This window comes from Nematolebias whitei, chromosome 2, assembly GCF_014905685.2.
Source record: "Nematolebias whitei isolate Nwh7 chromosome 2, NemWhi1, whole genome shotgun sequence".
NCBI classification, from domain to species: Eukaryota; Metazoa; Chordata; class Actinopteri; order Cyprinodontiformes; family Rivulidae; genus Nematolebias; species Nematolebias whitei.
Genome location: NC_056499.1, coordinates 17047314 through 17062449, shown reverse-complemented (window position 1 = coordinate 17062449; position 15136 = coordinate 17047314). Strand labels below are relative to the sequence as shown.

The window sequence follows — 15136 nt, the reverse complement described above, 5'->3', positions numbered from 1 at the left end:
GGGGGGGGGCTAATGAACTCTTCTCTCCTCGCAGAAAAACACGGAGCAACTTTCTGCAGCGCGTGTTGTCGAAACCGTTCGACAACACGCGCTGCACACGTGAACCCGTCTGTGGGCGTCACCAGCACCATAGACATAATTATACATAGATTAGGTACGGCAGCTCTATACAGCTCTGGGTGTAATCTGGGTGTAGTCTGTTTGTCATATGTCTGGTGTTTTACCTGCCTGCATGCTGAAACCACGTGACACGTTACAGCCGATACCGAAACTTGACACCGAAAGAAGAGTGACGTTTCAATACATACACCGACTGGTGCAGTTCGGTCGGTGCCATAAAAAAAATCTCGGTTCAGTACTCAGCCCTATGCATGAGATGTCATCAAATCAACCAATGCAATGTTACGCTTCCACAGCAACACAAAATATTGTTAGAAATCTCTGGAAGCTTCAAACATATTTCACTCTGCTGTACTTTCACATTTCTAGCACAGTGTTAACTGATTTTCTTTCTTTTTCATTTTTCCAATATATAGTATTTCTTTCATTATTTATTGTTCCCCTTTGGGAAATGTAACGGTAAAAACTGAGCTGAAAAGAACAGAGCAAAATTAGGTAACTGCTGTGATTAACTATCTAGCTGCACAATTTTGCACTTTGTTGTTTTTTTCCAGGATAAACTAAAGATATGCACTCTGGATTTGTTATTAAAAGTGACTAATGCAAAGAACAAACAATTCAGCAAAGAAAAAATATTCTGTTAGTTATATATTCAATTTTTTTTTTATTCTTCTACTTTTGGTTGCTCCCTTCTTCAGAGGTTGCCACAGCGAACTACATAAGTTGCACAAAGGCTTGGCAATAGTTTTTACGCCGGATGCCCTTCCTGATGCAACCACAGACCACCGAACTACCACAGGGAGCCCACAGGGAGCCCGGGCGAGCAGATGGTGGGTGTTAAAGGCCTTGCTCAGGGGCCCAAAGTGGAGCCAATGAGGGTGGAGGCAGGTGTGGGTGCTTAACCTATCCCACCCACATTTTGACGTTATCGGTACCGGGCGTTGAACCAGCGAGCTTCCAATCACAGGTCCACCTTCTCTAATCTCTGCGCCACCACTCCTTATATATTCAAACTTAATTAACTTAACTAATAAGCACACAATACATGTAAATACATAATGATCATCCTAATGTTGACACTTCCTATTTATTGATTCTTTTCGTGCTTATTTATTAAAATATTAAAAGCATAACAATAAGCCACTGCTGAAACAAAAACATGTTGACTGCAATTGTCACAATTTTTCCAAATTTAAATTTATCTTAGCCTTTTGACAACTCTCTCATGCCAAAAAAATAAACAAAACTTACAAAAAACAACCTCTATGTCTAGGTTACGTAATACCTCTGGCCTGAATATAATCAAACATTTCCATTTAGGAAAAAAGTGAACATAATCAATGCATAATGCTATATAAGTATTTATCATTCACTTAAATTTAGTACATGTAAACCTTTTCAGGGCCTAACTCTATAAAAGAGACATAAACACAGCTGATAATGGAGAACTGGGAGGGATTATCTGTTCATATATATATATATATATATATATATATAATCATTATTAATAAGTGCAACAGTAACAAAGTTTAAGCATTGTTTTAAGCATTTTGTAATGGAAAAACTATTCCATACATGTCTACACAAATTACAACAGGATAAAACAATAATAATTAAACTTTTTGCCCAGAGAATTGTGAGACATGTGAACAAAAGTTTATTTACATAACGAAAAATTAAGGAAAAAATGTAAAGGAAGAAGTGCGACCCCTACACGCCATGAAAAAAACAAGGCTGCTTTCATGATTAATGATACACCAATTCGTTTTCCTTACCATTGTAGCTTAAAAAAACTTGAGCATTTTTTGTTGTTGTTGCTTTATTTCATTTATGCTAGTAGCTAAGTTTTATTAATGCCACGATATTACTTTACACAGACATTATTGCAAAGCTGAATTGAGCAGGAATGTTCTAAATTGTAAACATTAATTGGTCGTTTCCTTACACAATGACACAAAAGACGACTTATTCTTAGACATACTAGAAACACAAGCATTCTGCAATAATAAAGGTAAACGCAGATGCAAAAAGAACAGCTAATTGACAATAAAACAGCTGAGTTTTCTTTACTTACCGAACTGTAATCCGATGCTCTGACCATGCACCTACCAAAACAAATGTTACTTCCGTGTTTCCTGAGGTGGCGTCATAACATTCGCTATCCTCATTGGTCAAGACTCAACAAGCATGGTTCTGATTGGATAGAATGCACCCGAACGTTAAAGGCGTCGCCATGTTACTTGCAATATGGCAGCTCCCTTGAGCAGTGTGAGCAAAACCTCAGCTGAACGTTTACCGATTAATACTACGAGCTTTCAGAAGAAAACCAGGAGCAAGTTAATCTCCATACCCGGTACCAGACCTTCGGTTCAAAATGGACAGCTCTTAGTTTCGACCGGCGTCACGTCGCTCGACTATCTGCTCGGTCAGTGTCAAGATGCTACACAGGCTAACAGGTTTATTCATCATTATCACCCAGGTGTACAAGAAGCCAACATGTTTTTCTTCTTACTTCTGTAGTTAATTTAGTATATTTTCCTCTGTCAACACACTGGGTCACTATTGACTGGCGTAATGTAAAATAAATCTGGTTTTCTTTTCCCTAACTGCACTTTTAAATATAGCTACCTCACGCATGGGAAGGATTTATCTCAAATACATGCAATTTAGAAACGTTTACATCTATATTAATAACTAAAATAAATAATTTTAAATGTACAATTTATGAATAATTTGTGTATTTATCATAAGAGACATCAATGACATTTTTCTAAACAAGTGTGCTCAGTTTTCCAGGTTTAAACAGGTGGACGAAATCAGAAAATGTAAATTTTACTGTGATGAAAGTCGAGACAGGAAAAAAAAACTATGTAATATGTTACTCATGCAGCTTTTTCTGCTAACAGGTGGTGGGTTAGCAGTTGGAACAGTGCTTCTCATTGGTGAGCCTATTTTTCAAATTTCACATCAACTGGCTATTTTCTAAACTTGATTAATTTCCTGTTTTGCTGTGCTTTAGAGAATTCAGTGTTTAAAGGTGGTTTTATTACTTCTTTGGATGAAGACTGATGTGCTCTGTTTTCACTTTTGTGAAAAAGTCTTCTATGGCTCCACAGATAGCTTGTCTGACCATCACACATGCAGCTTAAAACTCAGCCTCATAAATCCATCCGTCCATTATCTTTACCCACTTATTCTTTTTGAGTCACGGGGGTCACTGCTGTCCATGTCCAGCTATCACTGTGTGAGAGGCGGGGTACACCCTGGACAGGTCTCCAGTCCATCACAGGGACAAATGAGACAAACAACCATTCACTCTCACTCACACCTAGGGACAATTTAGAACACATATGTCAAACTCAAGGCCCGTGGGCCAAATGTGTTCCTCGTTGCCATCTTATCCAGCCCCCAAGATAATATGTTAAACGTAAAACAGTTTTATCACTTGATTTTTTCAGTAATCGTTGATTATGGTGTTGAAAGTGCAACAGAGAACATCAAATGAGACCAATTAAACTTTTGTTGAGGAACCTGCAACCATGAAAAGATGTTGGATATCTAACTTGAGTTTATGTAGATTCTGAAACTGGCCCTTATTTTGAAAAAAGTTTTAAATTTGGCCCCCATTTGTGAGTTTGACACCCCTGATTTAGAGTTGCTAATCAGCCTAACATGCATGTTTTTGGTCTGTGGGAGGAAACCGGAGTACCCGGACAAAATCCAAGTATGCATGGAGAGAACATGCAAACTCTACCCAGAAAAGCCCCTGGACCGGTGTTTGAACCAAGGACCTGCTCGCTGAGAGGCAGCAGCTCTGCCAGTTGCGCCACCGTACTGCCCCTCATAAAGTAAAGTATAGTGCTATGTGTTGACATCATTGTATTTTCCTTTACAATGATCATGAAATTAGTTCTCTGCATTTAACCCATCACATAAGAGATACACCCAGGTGGAGCAGTGGGTAGCTCTGTAAGTGCCCAGGGAGCAGTTAGGAATTGGGTGTTTTGCTCAAGGACACCACGATATGTGGGCATGGTGGGGAATTGCACTTGTGACTTTCTGGTCCGAAGTTGGCTGCCCTACCTCTACAACATTTCGGCCTCTAAGAAATCTAAACATATTTAAAACAATAATGTCTGAATATAAGGATTTGAAGCATATAATTTGCCACATGGCCATTGAAGGTGGCTACATGTTTCTTTTGGTAGCCCTTGACTTTTCAAACAAAAATGGTTTATAAGAAATAAGTTATCACTCACTGGTAAAGCAAAAATGTTGACAATTTGCTTTAACTGAAGTGTTCATGTCAAATGTAAGCGCAAACTAAAATACACACATTTATAGATAAAGTGGCACTTCATAAAAAGGTGGAACTCTACATTAAGGCTGAAACAGTTTGCCATTAGTTTTGTAAAAAAAATAAAATGAATAAATAAAATACAACATTGTTACTGAGCAACATTGGCAAAACAATGAATTTAAGAACCGGTGGTGACTATTCAGACAACGTTGCACTGTCTTTCACAATTAGGATTGAATGTTTTTGGTTGATTTAGAGCATTTGTGCAACTTCTGTGCATTGTCAAAAGGTTTTAAGGAATCTGTCTTAACTAATTTACTCAAGTTTATATGTTGTCATGAAGAGCATAATCTCTTCATGTTTTAGTTGCTGAACCTAGAACCATAAAGAAGAAGAAAATAGGTTTGACAAATTATAGCTGATGTCTGTACTCCTGTGTACACATCATGTCATCTACTATATTTAGAAACGGGCATATATATTTGGACACCGAAACAATTTTAATTTAATATTCACCTAAAAATATTCTAGATCGTTCTGTAAGATTATATAGGGTATTTTTACACAAAAAGTAGCATATTTAGAATCATGTAAGATGCTCCTTTATTACTTTTTGCTGCGTAAAAAAAACCTAATAAAAGTTATGCCATTGATTTAGTCTCATTCTTATCCAGAACAAGAACATTTAATTGATTACAGAAAAGGTAAATATATTCAGACTTTTCAAGTCAAATGAAGAACAGGCTTCTGCCTCTTTCACATTAATATTTAAGAGTTAACAGAAAGAGAAGATCTAATCAAAGGAAATGTTGAAATCTTATGACAAGGTCCTAACCCTTAAACTTCAAAATGAGAAATGCCAAATTAGACTTGTTCAAAACCCTCCAAGAAAACAAGAGTAAAGTAAAGGAAATTGTGTGTTGTCATCAATACAATGATGAAATTAGTTCTCTGCATTTAACCAATCACACCTGAGATATGCCCATGTGGAGCAGTGGGCATCTATGTAAACGTCCGAGGAGCAATTAGGGATTTGTTGTCTTGCTCAAGGACACCACAACATGTGGGAATGGCTGGGAGTCGAACCATGACTTTCTGGTCCCAAGTCGGCTGTCCTACGTCTAGACTGTCTTGGCCCCTATTCTACTGGAGACTATAATCTCCAAAACACAAAAAGTACATTTAAGGTGGCGTTTACCTACGATGTAACAGAAGACAAAGTAGCTAGATGAAGCATTATTGCATATCAACAACTATTTAGCTCTTAGCTCAAACTATTAAATGTTTTGGGATATTCCCAAAGGGCAAATAGTGAAAAAACGAAATGGATCATTTTGAAAGTAGCGTCTATATGTTTAATTTACCGAGTCAGGCACTTGATCTAAAGAAAATCAAACTTTTTGTGCACAAAATGGCAACATTTATGACAATGGTCCAAAAACAAATAATTCCTAAAGGCGACGTCCATGTTTACCTGTTTCTGCATTGAACTGATTCATGGCAACATATTATAAATTAACTTTGTTCAATGTTAAGAATTCAATTATATTTTTCATATTTTTTTTGTCGAGTTACATTTGACCCTGTACTTCAATTTTTATATCAGTGTCTTCAAATTAAAGCAGTCAAAGCCCATTTTCAGTATATATTAGAAATACCTCCGGTTGCTGCTCTCTCCTGAAACATTAGTTGTCTTTCTTTAGAAAGTGTTTATGCTACTGTCATTAATAAAGTTTTACGAGTTCTTGTTCTCTAAGGAATTGCAATGCAATCATTACTAAATGTCTACTCCATTTCTAAAACTGAAATTGTCTACTTTTCAGGAACCCACAACTGCTGTGAATGTGGCTTTGTGTGGTTAGTCTGCTACTTTCTAGCAGACTTACTAATAGACTAATGACCTGAAGGTCTCTAGTTAGAATCCCAGGTGTTCACACTTTTAGCGTGATACTTAATTAATATGTTCATCTACAAATGTGTTACAGAAGTTTTCTGAATTTCATAAAAAGTAAGTGGGTTTTCTAGGGGACTAAATGTTTTCTACTGTATTATTATTATTATTATCATTCATCGTAGGCTAGGCTATATGCACTGGTGGACAGTAAGGTTACGGTAGTCATGTTTCCCCTTGAAGCTGTAATTTGTGTGTAGCCAAGGCCTATACCAACTGATGATATTGCTTTGCCCTTTAATTCATCCCCCCAATCGATGCAGGAGTCAGTGATTACACACTAATGCGTTCTTCCCTTCCATTTTGTGAATCAATGTACGGTTGGTTTCATCTGGTAATGAGAGACACAGTAAAGGTGAAATGCGTGTGTGTGCACTCTCTCATGTGTTTGTCTCTGAAAAAGCTGTGTGTGCGCGCAATAAGTGTCTGTTTTGTTGTGTGGGTGGGTGGAATAGCGGTGATGGGGCAGTGGGGGAGTTTGGAGCGTGTGTTTTGTTTGTGTTTGTTTCAGGCGGTCGTCTCCTACAGTCTGCCCCTTTAGCCGTGATGGCCTGTTTTGTGAGACGCAGACATAAAATTATCAGACTGGTCATTGTCCGCCTTTGAAGCGTCTTGAGCTGTCTATTCTGATTTGTCATCCAGAGGGGGATCAGTCCAGTATGGCTGCTGTCTGAAGATCTCTCATCTCTTGTTGTTTTGCAATAAAAACAAAAAAGCTGCCCTGCTTGTGTTATAGTGATCATTTATGGCGTTGTTCCTTTAGGTTATGTATTTTAATTGAAATTTATGAATGTATGCTAATTGTTTTATGTGCTTTACATGAATTTAAAAAATGCATAATGGTTCAGGAGAGTACTTGACAGCCTCAAAGTTACTGACGAGTCAAATGTGTAATGAAGGACTTTCTGAGCCAGTCTGCTCAGCTGATATTTTGTTCAAAGGAAAATGAACTGCAATGTTAAATAAAAAGAGAAAAGAAGAGGACAATAAAACAACTTTAAGATAATAATATCCGGATGCATGCTCAAAAATCCAGGTAGAAAAATCTAAAAAAAAAGTTAAGTCAGGTCCTCTGTATGGGTTCATCCATCCATTATCTTTTACCCACTTCTTCCATTTTGGGTCACGGGGGTCGCCGGTGCCCATGTCCAGCAATCGCTGTGCGAGGGGCGGGGTACACCCTGGACGGGTCGCAAGTCCATCACAGGGACACATAGAGACAAACGAGACAAACAACCATTCACTCTCTCACTCACACCTAGGGACAATTTAGAGTTACCAATCAGCCTAACATGCATGTTTTTGGTCTGTGGGAGGAAACCGGAGTACCCGGAGAAAACCCACGCATGCACGGAGAGAACATGCAAACTCCACCCAGAAAGGCCCCTGGACCGGGATTTGAACCAAGGACCTGCTCGCTGAGAGACGGCAGCTCTACCAGTTGCACCACCGTGCTGCCCTGGATGGGTTCAATTTAAAATAAAAAATTAAAAAATGGTAGAAACGTTTCTGAAGAAGTCTTTTCGGATGAAAGACGAAACATTTCTCTAAATTTGTTTTAATTAAACCCATCCAGAGGACCTGATTAACTCTTTTTATATAACAATATTTGACTTATACATTACTTTTGAATGTGATTTCTTACTGCTCCATTAGATAATCAGTAGAACTTCAGTAAGAACAAAAACTGTATGTTAATAAAAAGAATGTTAAACTTGCTATCTTTGGGTGCACTGATAAATCGGCCGGCCAATTTATGGCCCAGATTTCCTTAATTTTGGGAAATCGGAAATCGGCTGATGCATGAGAAACCGATTTTTTTCGATTTTATTTTTTGTTTGTTTTAACAACAATTTTATGAACTTAATTTATATTTCAGAGCAATACCTCACGGCCAAGTTTGAATTGTTTAGAGGATATTGTTCAAGGGTATGTTTTTCAATAAAATAAGATTGGAAAATTGAAGGTGCATTGTGACCTTATAACACCTAACAGTGTTGCTTATAAAACACATGGGTATCGGCCAAAATCAGAATCGGCAGGTCAGACTTTTTAAAAATCGGTGATTGGCCAGAAAACTGCAATCGGTGCACCCCTAGTATAAATTTTGAATTAGACATGTTTACTTTTGATGTAAAGCAACCCGATATGGTGAAATTAAAACTGATTTGAATTTGAGTGTTACCTTTGTAATTTTAATTGAATTTTCATCTTACATGCTGCATACAAATCAACTAAACTGCAAATTAGAAAAAAATAAGTTGTACACCAAAGACAAACCTATGGTAGACATTCTGACCTAGATCTTTTCTCTCTATGCCCTGCAGCTTTAACATGTGATTCAGAACCTTTGCACTCCCATTTGTTTCAAGGCAAACGAAGCAAAGGCATCCCTACCTTTATAGAACCCTAATCAAAAATAAATGAATAAAACAATAAATAACAAATATTCTGACTGTCCAGAGTGACAGATCTACCTCAATGATATGACCGTCCCCCCACTCCCTGTTGCTCCTATAGCCCACCACCTCTCGCCCCCTCCTCATACCCCCTGCCTCAACAGCCTAATGACTCCTGGAGGTTCCATTTGTAAGGCTCCCATAGAAACACAACCACAATAGGCCCCATCTTGAGAGGGCCCATCTGGGAGTCTTTGTGGGGCCTGCTGAAAGCCACAAAGGCCTGCTGACCTAGAAACCCATCAATAAGAGAACAGGGAGCCCCACCGACAACAAATTGAAGAGCCGTGGAATTTCCTGAGCCATCCGAAGTCCGTAGGTGAGGACGTGGACTGGTAATGTGGGAGGGAGGGTGGGGGGGATTCTCTGGATGTTTGAGGATGACACATCAGGATGTCATTCCCAAGCTGTCAGCTGTATGCTCATTACCTCAGCTGTCACTGCTGCCTTTGTCCATGTGCCCACTGTTTATCATTGTGAAGAAAAGCCTATGAAATCTTTACAAAAGTGTGACAGTGACAGGAAGCAGCAGTGGCATGCTGGGCAGAGTTATGTGCCCTGCTCAGCTGGGTTTAATCATGGTGATAGTATTTTTTTTATTTATTTTTGCTTTGGGGTTTAGATTGGGAATAGTTGAGTGGCTGTTATGTACAAATGTCAATGCTATCTAGAGGAAATTATCTTGGCTCTATAGAATATTTTATTTATTTATTTTTTGCTTTTTAATGCCTGAGACCCTCTTTTGTCATATCAAGTCATAAGCTGGAATTTATCGTCTAAAATGACTTACTTTCTTAAAAGTAAACTTGTGAATGACCTCCTTAAGAAGGCAAACAAAAGTACAGGGATTCAAGTAAGTCAAATGTCAGGAAGCATTTCGGGCACCACAACTATCATATCCACCTTATGCCTCTACTTGTACAGATCACTGAGATACATATCCATGTTGTGGGAAGACCCAGGTAAATGCTTCAGGCAGGTGTCTCCACCTTTGTTGCTGGTTGGGGAAATGATAAGTGAAACTGGACAGGAATATTGTTAATACATGTACAAGAAGGCTGAAAGATGCCATCCCTTCACTTTGATGGTCACATCTCATAGGAACTCCTATTTCCATGTGCCATGTCGATTGCTGCTTCATGCGTTGCCTACAAAAGGTAGGTAGAATGTGGCCCTTACATCAATTATAGTCAGCGGCTCTGATGTGGCCTTGAACTGACGGATGTGTGCTGAGGTGTCTGAATTAATGAAAGAAGACGATAACAAGTCAGTGTTTATCTTAGATGTTGCACACAGTGTTAACAGTAAAGGCGCAGAAGTTTTTCCTCATGTAAAATCTGATTGCTTTTCTCTTCAGAGGAGGACCGATATGATAGCTACTCTCGCATGATCTTGAAGTACTTCCTGGCAGAAGGAGTTGTTTGTCGACATGAACTTTTTGTGGCATCGGCTCAAGATAACCCAGATGACATCTTGCAGGTATGAGAAGAGTTATCATCTATTTTGATGTCCCAGGAAATAAATCAGTTGTACTGCAAAGTATGAGTGGTGTAACTACAAGACTTGACAAGCCAATCACAAATGCCAAGATGGCCTCAGTACATCATCTTCAGCACTGTCGACTCGTATTCTGTCAAAGTAACTTTTGAAAGACTTGTGTACTATTTAGTCACAAAACATTGTAGAACACTACTTTTTTTTTTTTTTTTTTTGGGTGGGGGTGGGGTCACAATATAATGGGCTTTCACTGTATAGTTAAACACTCAGCTTTCCTCACATGTGTTAGGGTCAACTAGGGTATCTGAGGGGTCGAGAGGGGCATGGTTGTGGCATTGTTGAAATTGTTTCTCGGCATATCAATCCCTGAAGAGAACCATAGCCCCAGAAGCTGCCTGCCACCCAGCAAAGAGGAGCAGGGTGAGGGAGCTGCTTCTCTCCCACTGATTGATAGTTGGAAGGTTCATAGCCTCACCCCCTCTTTGCATTTCAAAGACTTATTAAGAGAGGGGGGTTCCCAGTGGGAATATGTTGGATCTTTAGTATTTCCATAATTACATTTGCAGTATATCATCTTTAGATGCTAAAATTGCTTTATCATGGTAACATGTACATACAATTAGAAGTGAAGTTAAACAAGTTGCACTTTTAGCTTAAGGCACTATGTTAGCATTAGCAAAACATTTTAATTGCCACCCATTTCTACAGCATACCTGAGGCTATCTTAGCTGTATATAAAGTTTGTTTATATATCGTTCTTAGTATAAAATTTTATTTCCTGCTGCACAGATATTCAAAAGAAGTATAACTTTTAAAAATATCTGTTCCTTTAAACAGAGATGAAGTGCACATACAAAACAGAAGTGATTAACAGGATAAATGGGAAGGAAATAGAATAAAAATTGCATAGTTTGTCAGAGATTAATATATTTTAAATATTTTTAATTATTCTACAGCTCATTAGTTGTGCTCTTTATTAGAGACTAAATTGTAAAGAAAATGTAATTTATTTATTTACTTATTTTCAAATTTAACTTTTTTGAACACTGCTGCTTTTAAACAACAAGAGTCTGGTCCATGTTGTTTACCTGACTGTACAGTATATTTTAATTTATTGTCTGCTGGTCCTTGTTTGGATGGAATTTTAAATTCCAATTTTTATTCAGCCACAAGACTTTAGGCCATTTATCATTATTTTGTCTCAGGTTTTTGCACATGCACTCTTGTAACACAAAAACACATGACTCAATTAAGTGTATCAATGACATTGTTATAACATTTTTCCACAATTTATTTTGAATTGCTTCATCAAAATTAATGCAATCACGTTATTATTATCCCACTTGACTTTTGGTAAGTCAAACTGCTGTCATCCTTTTGACTTTTTTTTTTTTTTTACTGAATCTTTATATTCTATTTTATATTATATTTATACTCACACAGACTCCTATTTGTGCTGCTGTTGTTTGGCGCAATGTTTTACACTATTAGTGTTTAGCGTATTTCTTAGTTTAGCATATTAGTTTATATCTTAGATCCGTATTACTGTTTATTTTTGCACTTTATATTTTTGCTATTGTTGGATGTAATAGGACGCCTGTGTACACAATTTCGTTCCACCTCATGCACTACATGTGGTGCGAATGATAATAAAACCTACTTGACTTGACTTGATATATTTGATCATTTGCAGTCATATTTTATTTAATAAAAGTCATTGTGCTTTTTTTTAGGAACTCCCAGCTCCCATCTTGGATGATGTTGCTATTCACAAACCTGTGGAACAGCCTAGGTTGCCTTGTGAACCACACGGAAATTTGAATGCCATGAATATTGCCTGGCGCTATCAGAATCTTCCTAAAGTACAGGTAATTAAAACGTAAATAAAAATCTATGACAAGTGTTAGTTTTACTTTACCCATTTTTTTTTAATTTTATATTGTTGAACAAAGCCGAACTTGTGATTATCTTAAGTTCAGCATCTCTCTTATTAGATTGCACAGAACTGGATTTTTGCTCCTAGTGGTTTGACAATTGTCTCGACAACTAAACCCATCACCCTCTAAACCCTTTTCTTCATTGAATGAGGCCTCAGCCTCTCTTTTAAGAGCTGCACCAGATTACTCACACTTAGTTGGCAATAGGTAGACTTTTCACTGGTCCCCATCTCACATACACACATACTCACACACGCTTGCACCCCTGCTTAGCCTGGGAAACAGGAATACTGTGCATTGACATGTCTGCTCGCTCAACCCTATGACCCAGACCTGCACCTCTGTCTTCCCCTAAATCCCTGCCTTTCCCCCTGCTATGGTCGGCAGCTCTACACTCTTTCTTCCGCTTTGAGGAGAGGGGACCTTCCCCTTCTCCTTCTCTGCAGTCTACCCCAACAGAGTTGGTCTATAATCCATATCGCAATGTGGATTAACAGCACACAGTGTGTCCCTGGGGATCCTTTCCCTCTTTCTCTCTCTCTGGAAACTTCTTTATATCTGTGTCCTTTCCTCACCTCTCCCCCTTCCCCTGTAAAATCGTCTTTACAAACCACAAGTAAGCCCCACCAAAGGATTTGCATCCCAAATTCACCCCAAGAGTCAGCGCTTACTTTCCCCTTACACACACCTCTCCTGGCATGGCCCACTGTGTCGTTCTGCTGATGAAGACATCAGATCAAAGGTGAGGCCGTCAGGGCAGGGATGGAACGCTAAGCGGGTTGCCTAGCTCACAAAGAGAAGATGAGCCCCTGACCCCCCTTGCCCCACTGACCCCCTCGTTCTGCAGGGAGAGGGACACACCAGGGGCCCTAATCCAGATTAAGAGTAGATTAAGGGCCCCTCTAACAATAGAATCCCTGGTTTCACTGAGAAAGAAGAGCTAAAACTTTCTCTTTCAGCTGCAGGAAAACATCCGCCTTCCCCTGCTTCCCTGACACGTTCGCTTTCACAACCAGAAGTGGACATTTATGTGAAGAAATGATTAAGAGCCTGGTCGTAGTGGTTGTTTAACTTCTCTGCTGTAGGAATGTTGAGGAATGACCCATAAACAATGCAATTGCATTGCCATAGTATTGGAAAGTACATGCATTTAACACATTGCAAAGAAAGAAAGTTATCTTTTGATGAACTGCTTTATTTTGATGAACTGCTTTATTTTTACTTAATGTATTAAAATCAAACCAGTTGTTTAACTTTTTGAAAATAAGCAATAAAGTGTGACAATATTAAAACATTGATTACTAGAGATGCATTGATTACAGTTTTGTAGACTGATACAATTTTTTTATATTTTCACAGCTTTGACTTGCTAATACTAATTTCTCTTAAATATTTCTGGTTAACAGAAGACAAAATATCCATCCATTTTCATTACCCACTCTTTTGTACAGCGTTGCAGAGTTAGTGCCTGTCGCCAGCAGTCAGTGTGCAAGAGGTGGGCTGTACCCTGGGCAGGTCCCCAGTCCATCACAAGACCACGTAGAGAAACAAGACGGACATGCATTTACACCTAGAGACAATTTAGAGTTACCATTTGACCAAATGCATGTTTTTGATTTATTGGAGGAAAGTGATGTACAGTATCTCGAGAAAATCCACGTAGGTGAGAACATACACCCCCCCCAAACAGGTAGACTTCAGATGGGTTTTGAATCTGTTACTACCTTGTTGTGAGCTAACAGCTCTATCCACTCTAGCCATGCCACCCTCAGTAAAAATATATCTTATAAATTTTCAGATTTAATAGAAAATAACTTTTCTGTCATGCTTCGGTTTAGTCTCTGGCGTTCAGAGAGGAGAGTCTTAAAGTGTCCAATATTAAAGGTGATTAATCTGTTGAGTGACAGTCTGACAAAAAGCTTTCACACTGCTGCATAATACAATGTTTATGATATTGTTTTATAATATTTATGCCATTGGCTGCAGAAAAATTAGATTTTACCTGTAAAGGTAAAATGATGTAAGATGGTGTCCATGAAAATAAAAAGTAATAACAAAATGCTCTTATTTTATTCAGAGAAATGAATTTGCATTAAATGTTATCTGCTGGCTGTAAACAGGTAGTTGGTATTTAGTGAAGCGGTTTGGAGTTTGAATCATTTGTTGTATACAAAAAGTCCTTCACTGTCAGAATTTCAGTGTCAGAGTTAATCTGAAGTTGGTACTGTCAACCTCCATTTAATCAGATTTATCTTTCCACCTTCTGGCTAATCTAAGATTTTATGGTTTATTCACAATAAAATGTTTTATGTAAAAATGAAATAAAATAAAAAAAATCTATAATAAATCTCTAAAATCACTGGCCATGTTACTGAACTTTCTTTTTTTGTCACTTATAGTCTATAGCTAAACTCCTCCAGATAACTAGATTGTTGAGTTTTATATGAACAAAACTGACAAACATTAACAGTATATCAGTTATATCAGTTTATAACTCACTAACGATTATTGTTCACACATCTGCACCACATGAGAAATGTTCTCTACAAGATCGCTTTTAGAATCATTTTCAACTTGTTCCAAAATGATAGCTGAACAAACAGATGTTAGATGTTAGAATAATGAATCATTCCTTCTTTAGATTTTATTAATTACAGCCGGTCAGGCTGAATATTGGCCAGAGTCGGTTACAAGCCGATTCCGATTCCCATGTGCATCTCTGTTTCTATGAATTACTTTATTGGTCATATTTTTACTCTTAATTTTTAGGGATGCATGATATTATCGACATGGTATCGGTATCGACCAATATTAGCAATAAAGTTAAATATCGAACATCAGCCATTCCATCATAATAGCTCACCAATATAAA

At 38.0% G+C, this 15136-nt stretch overlaps 2 protein-coding genes across 2 annotated transcripts in view; one reads left to right on the top strand and one right to left on the bottom strand.

Annotated features, from left to right (window-relative positions):
• Nucleotides 1–2251, bottom strand: part of immp1l (inner mitochondrial membrane peptidase subunit 1) — a 20944-nt gene extending 18693 nt beyond the window's left edge. The window contains exon 1 of the mRNA XM_037697479.1: nucleotides 2195–2251. Within this exon, the coding sequence (XP_037553407.1) occupies nucleotides 2195–2221 (27 nt within the window). The 5' untranslated portion in view covers nucleotides 2222–2251. The remainder of the gene's footprint in view (nucleotides 1–2194) is intronic.
• A 114-nt stretch (nucleotides 2252–2365) lies between these two features.
• Nucleotides 2366–15136, top strand: part of elp4 (elongator acetyltransferase complex subunit 4) — a 62472-nt gene continuing 49701 nt past the window's right edge. Inside the window, exons 1-4 of the mRNA XM_037697480.1 lie at nucleotides 2366–2545; nucleotides 3027–3062; nucleotides 10188–10309; nucleotides 12061–12195. Coding sequence (XP_037553408.1) covers nucleotides 2368–2545; nucleotides 3027–3062; nucleotides 10188–10309; nucleotides 12061–12195 — 471 coding nt within the window. The 5' untranslated portion in view covers nucleotides 2366–2367. The remainder of the gene's footprint in view (nucleotides 2546–3026; nucleotides 3063–10187; nucleotides 10310–12060; nucleotides 12196–15136) is intronic.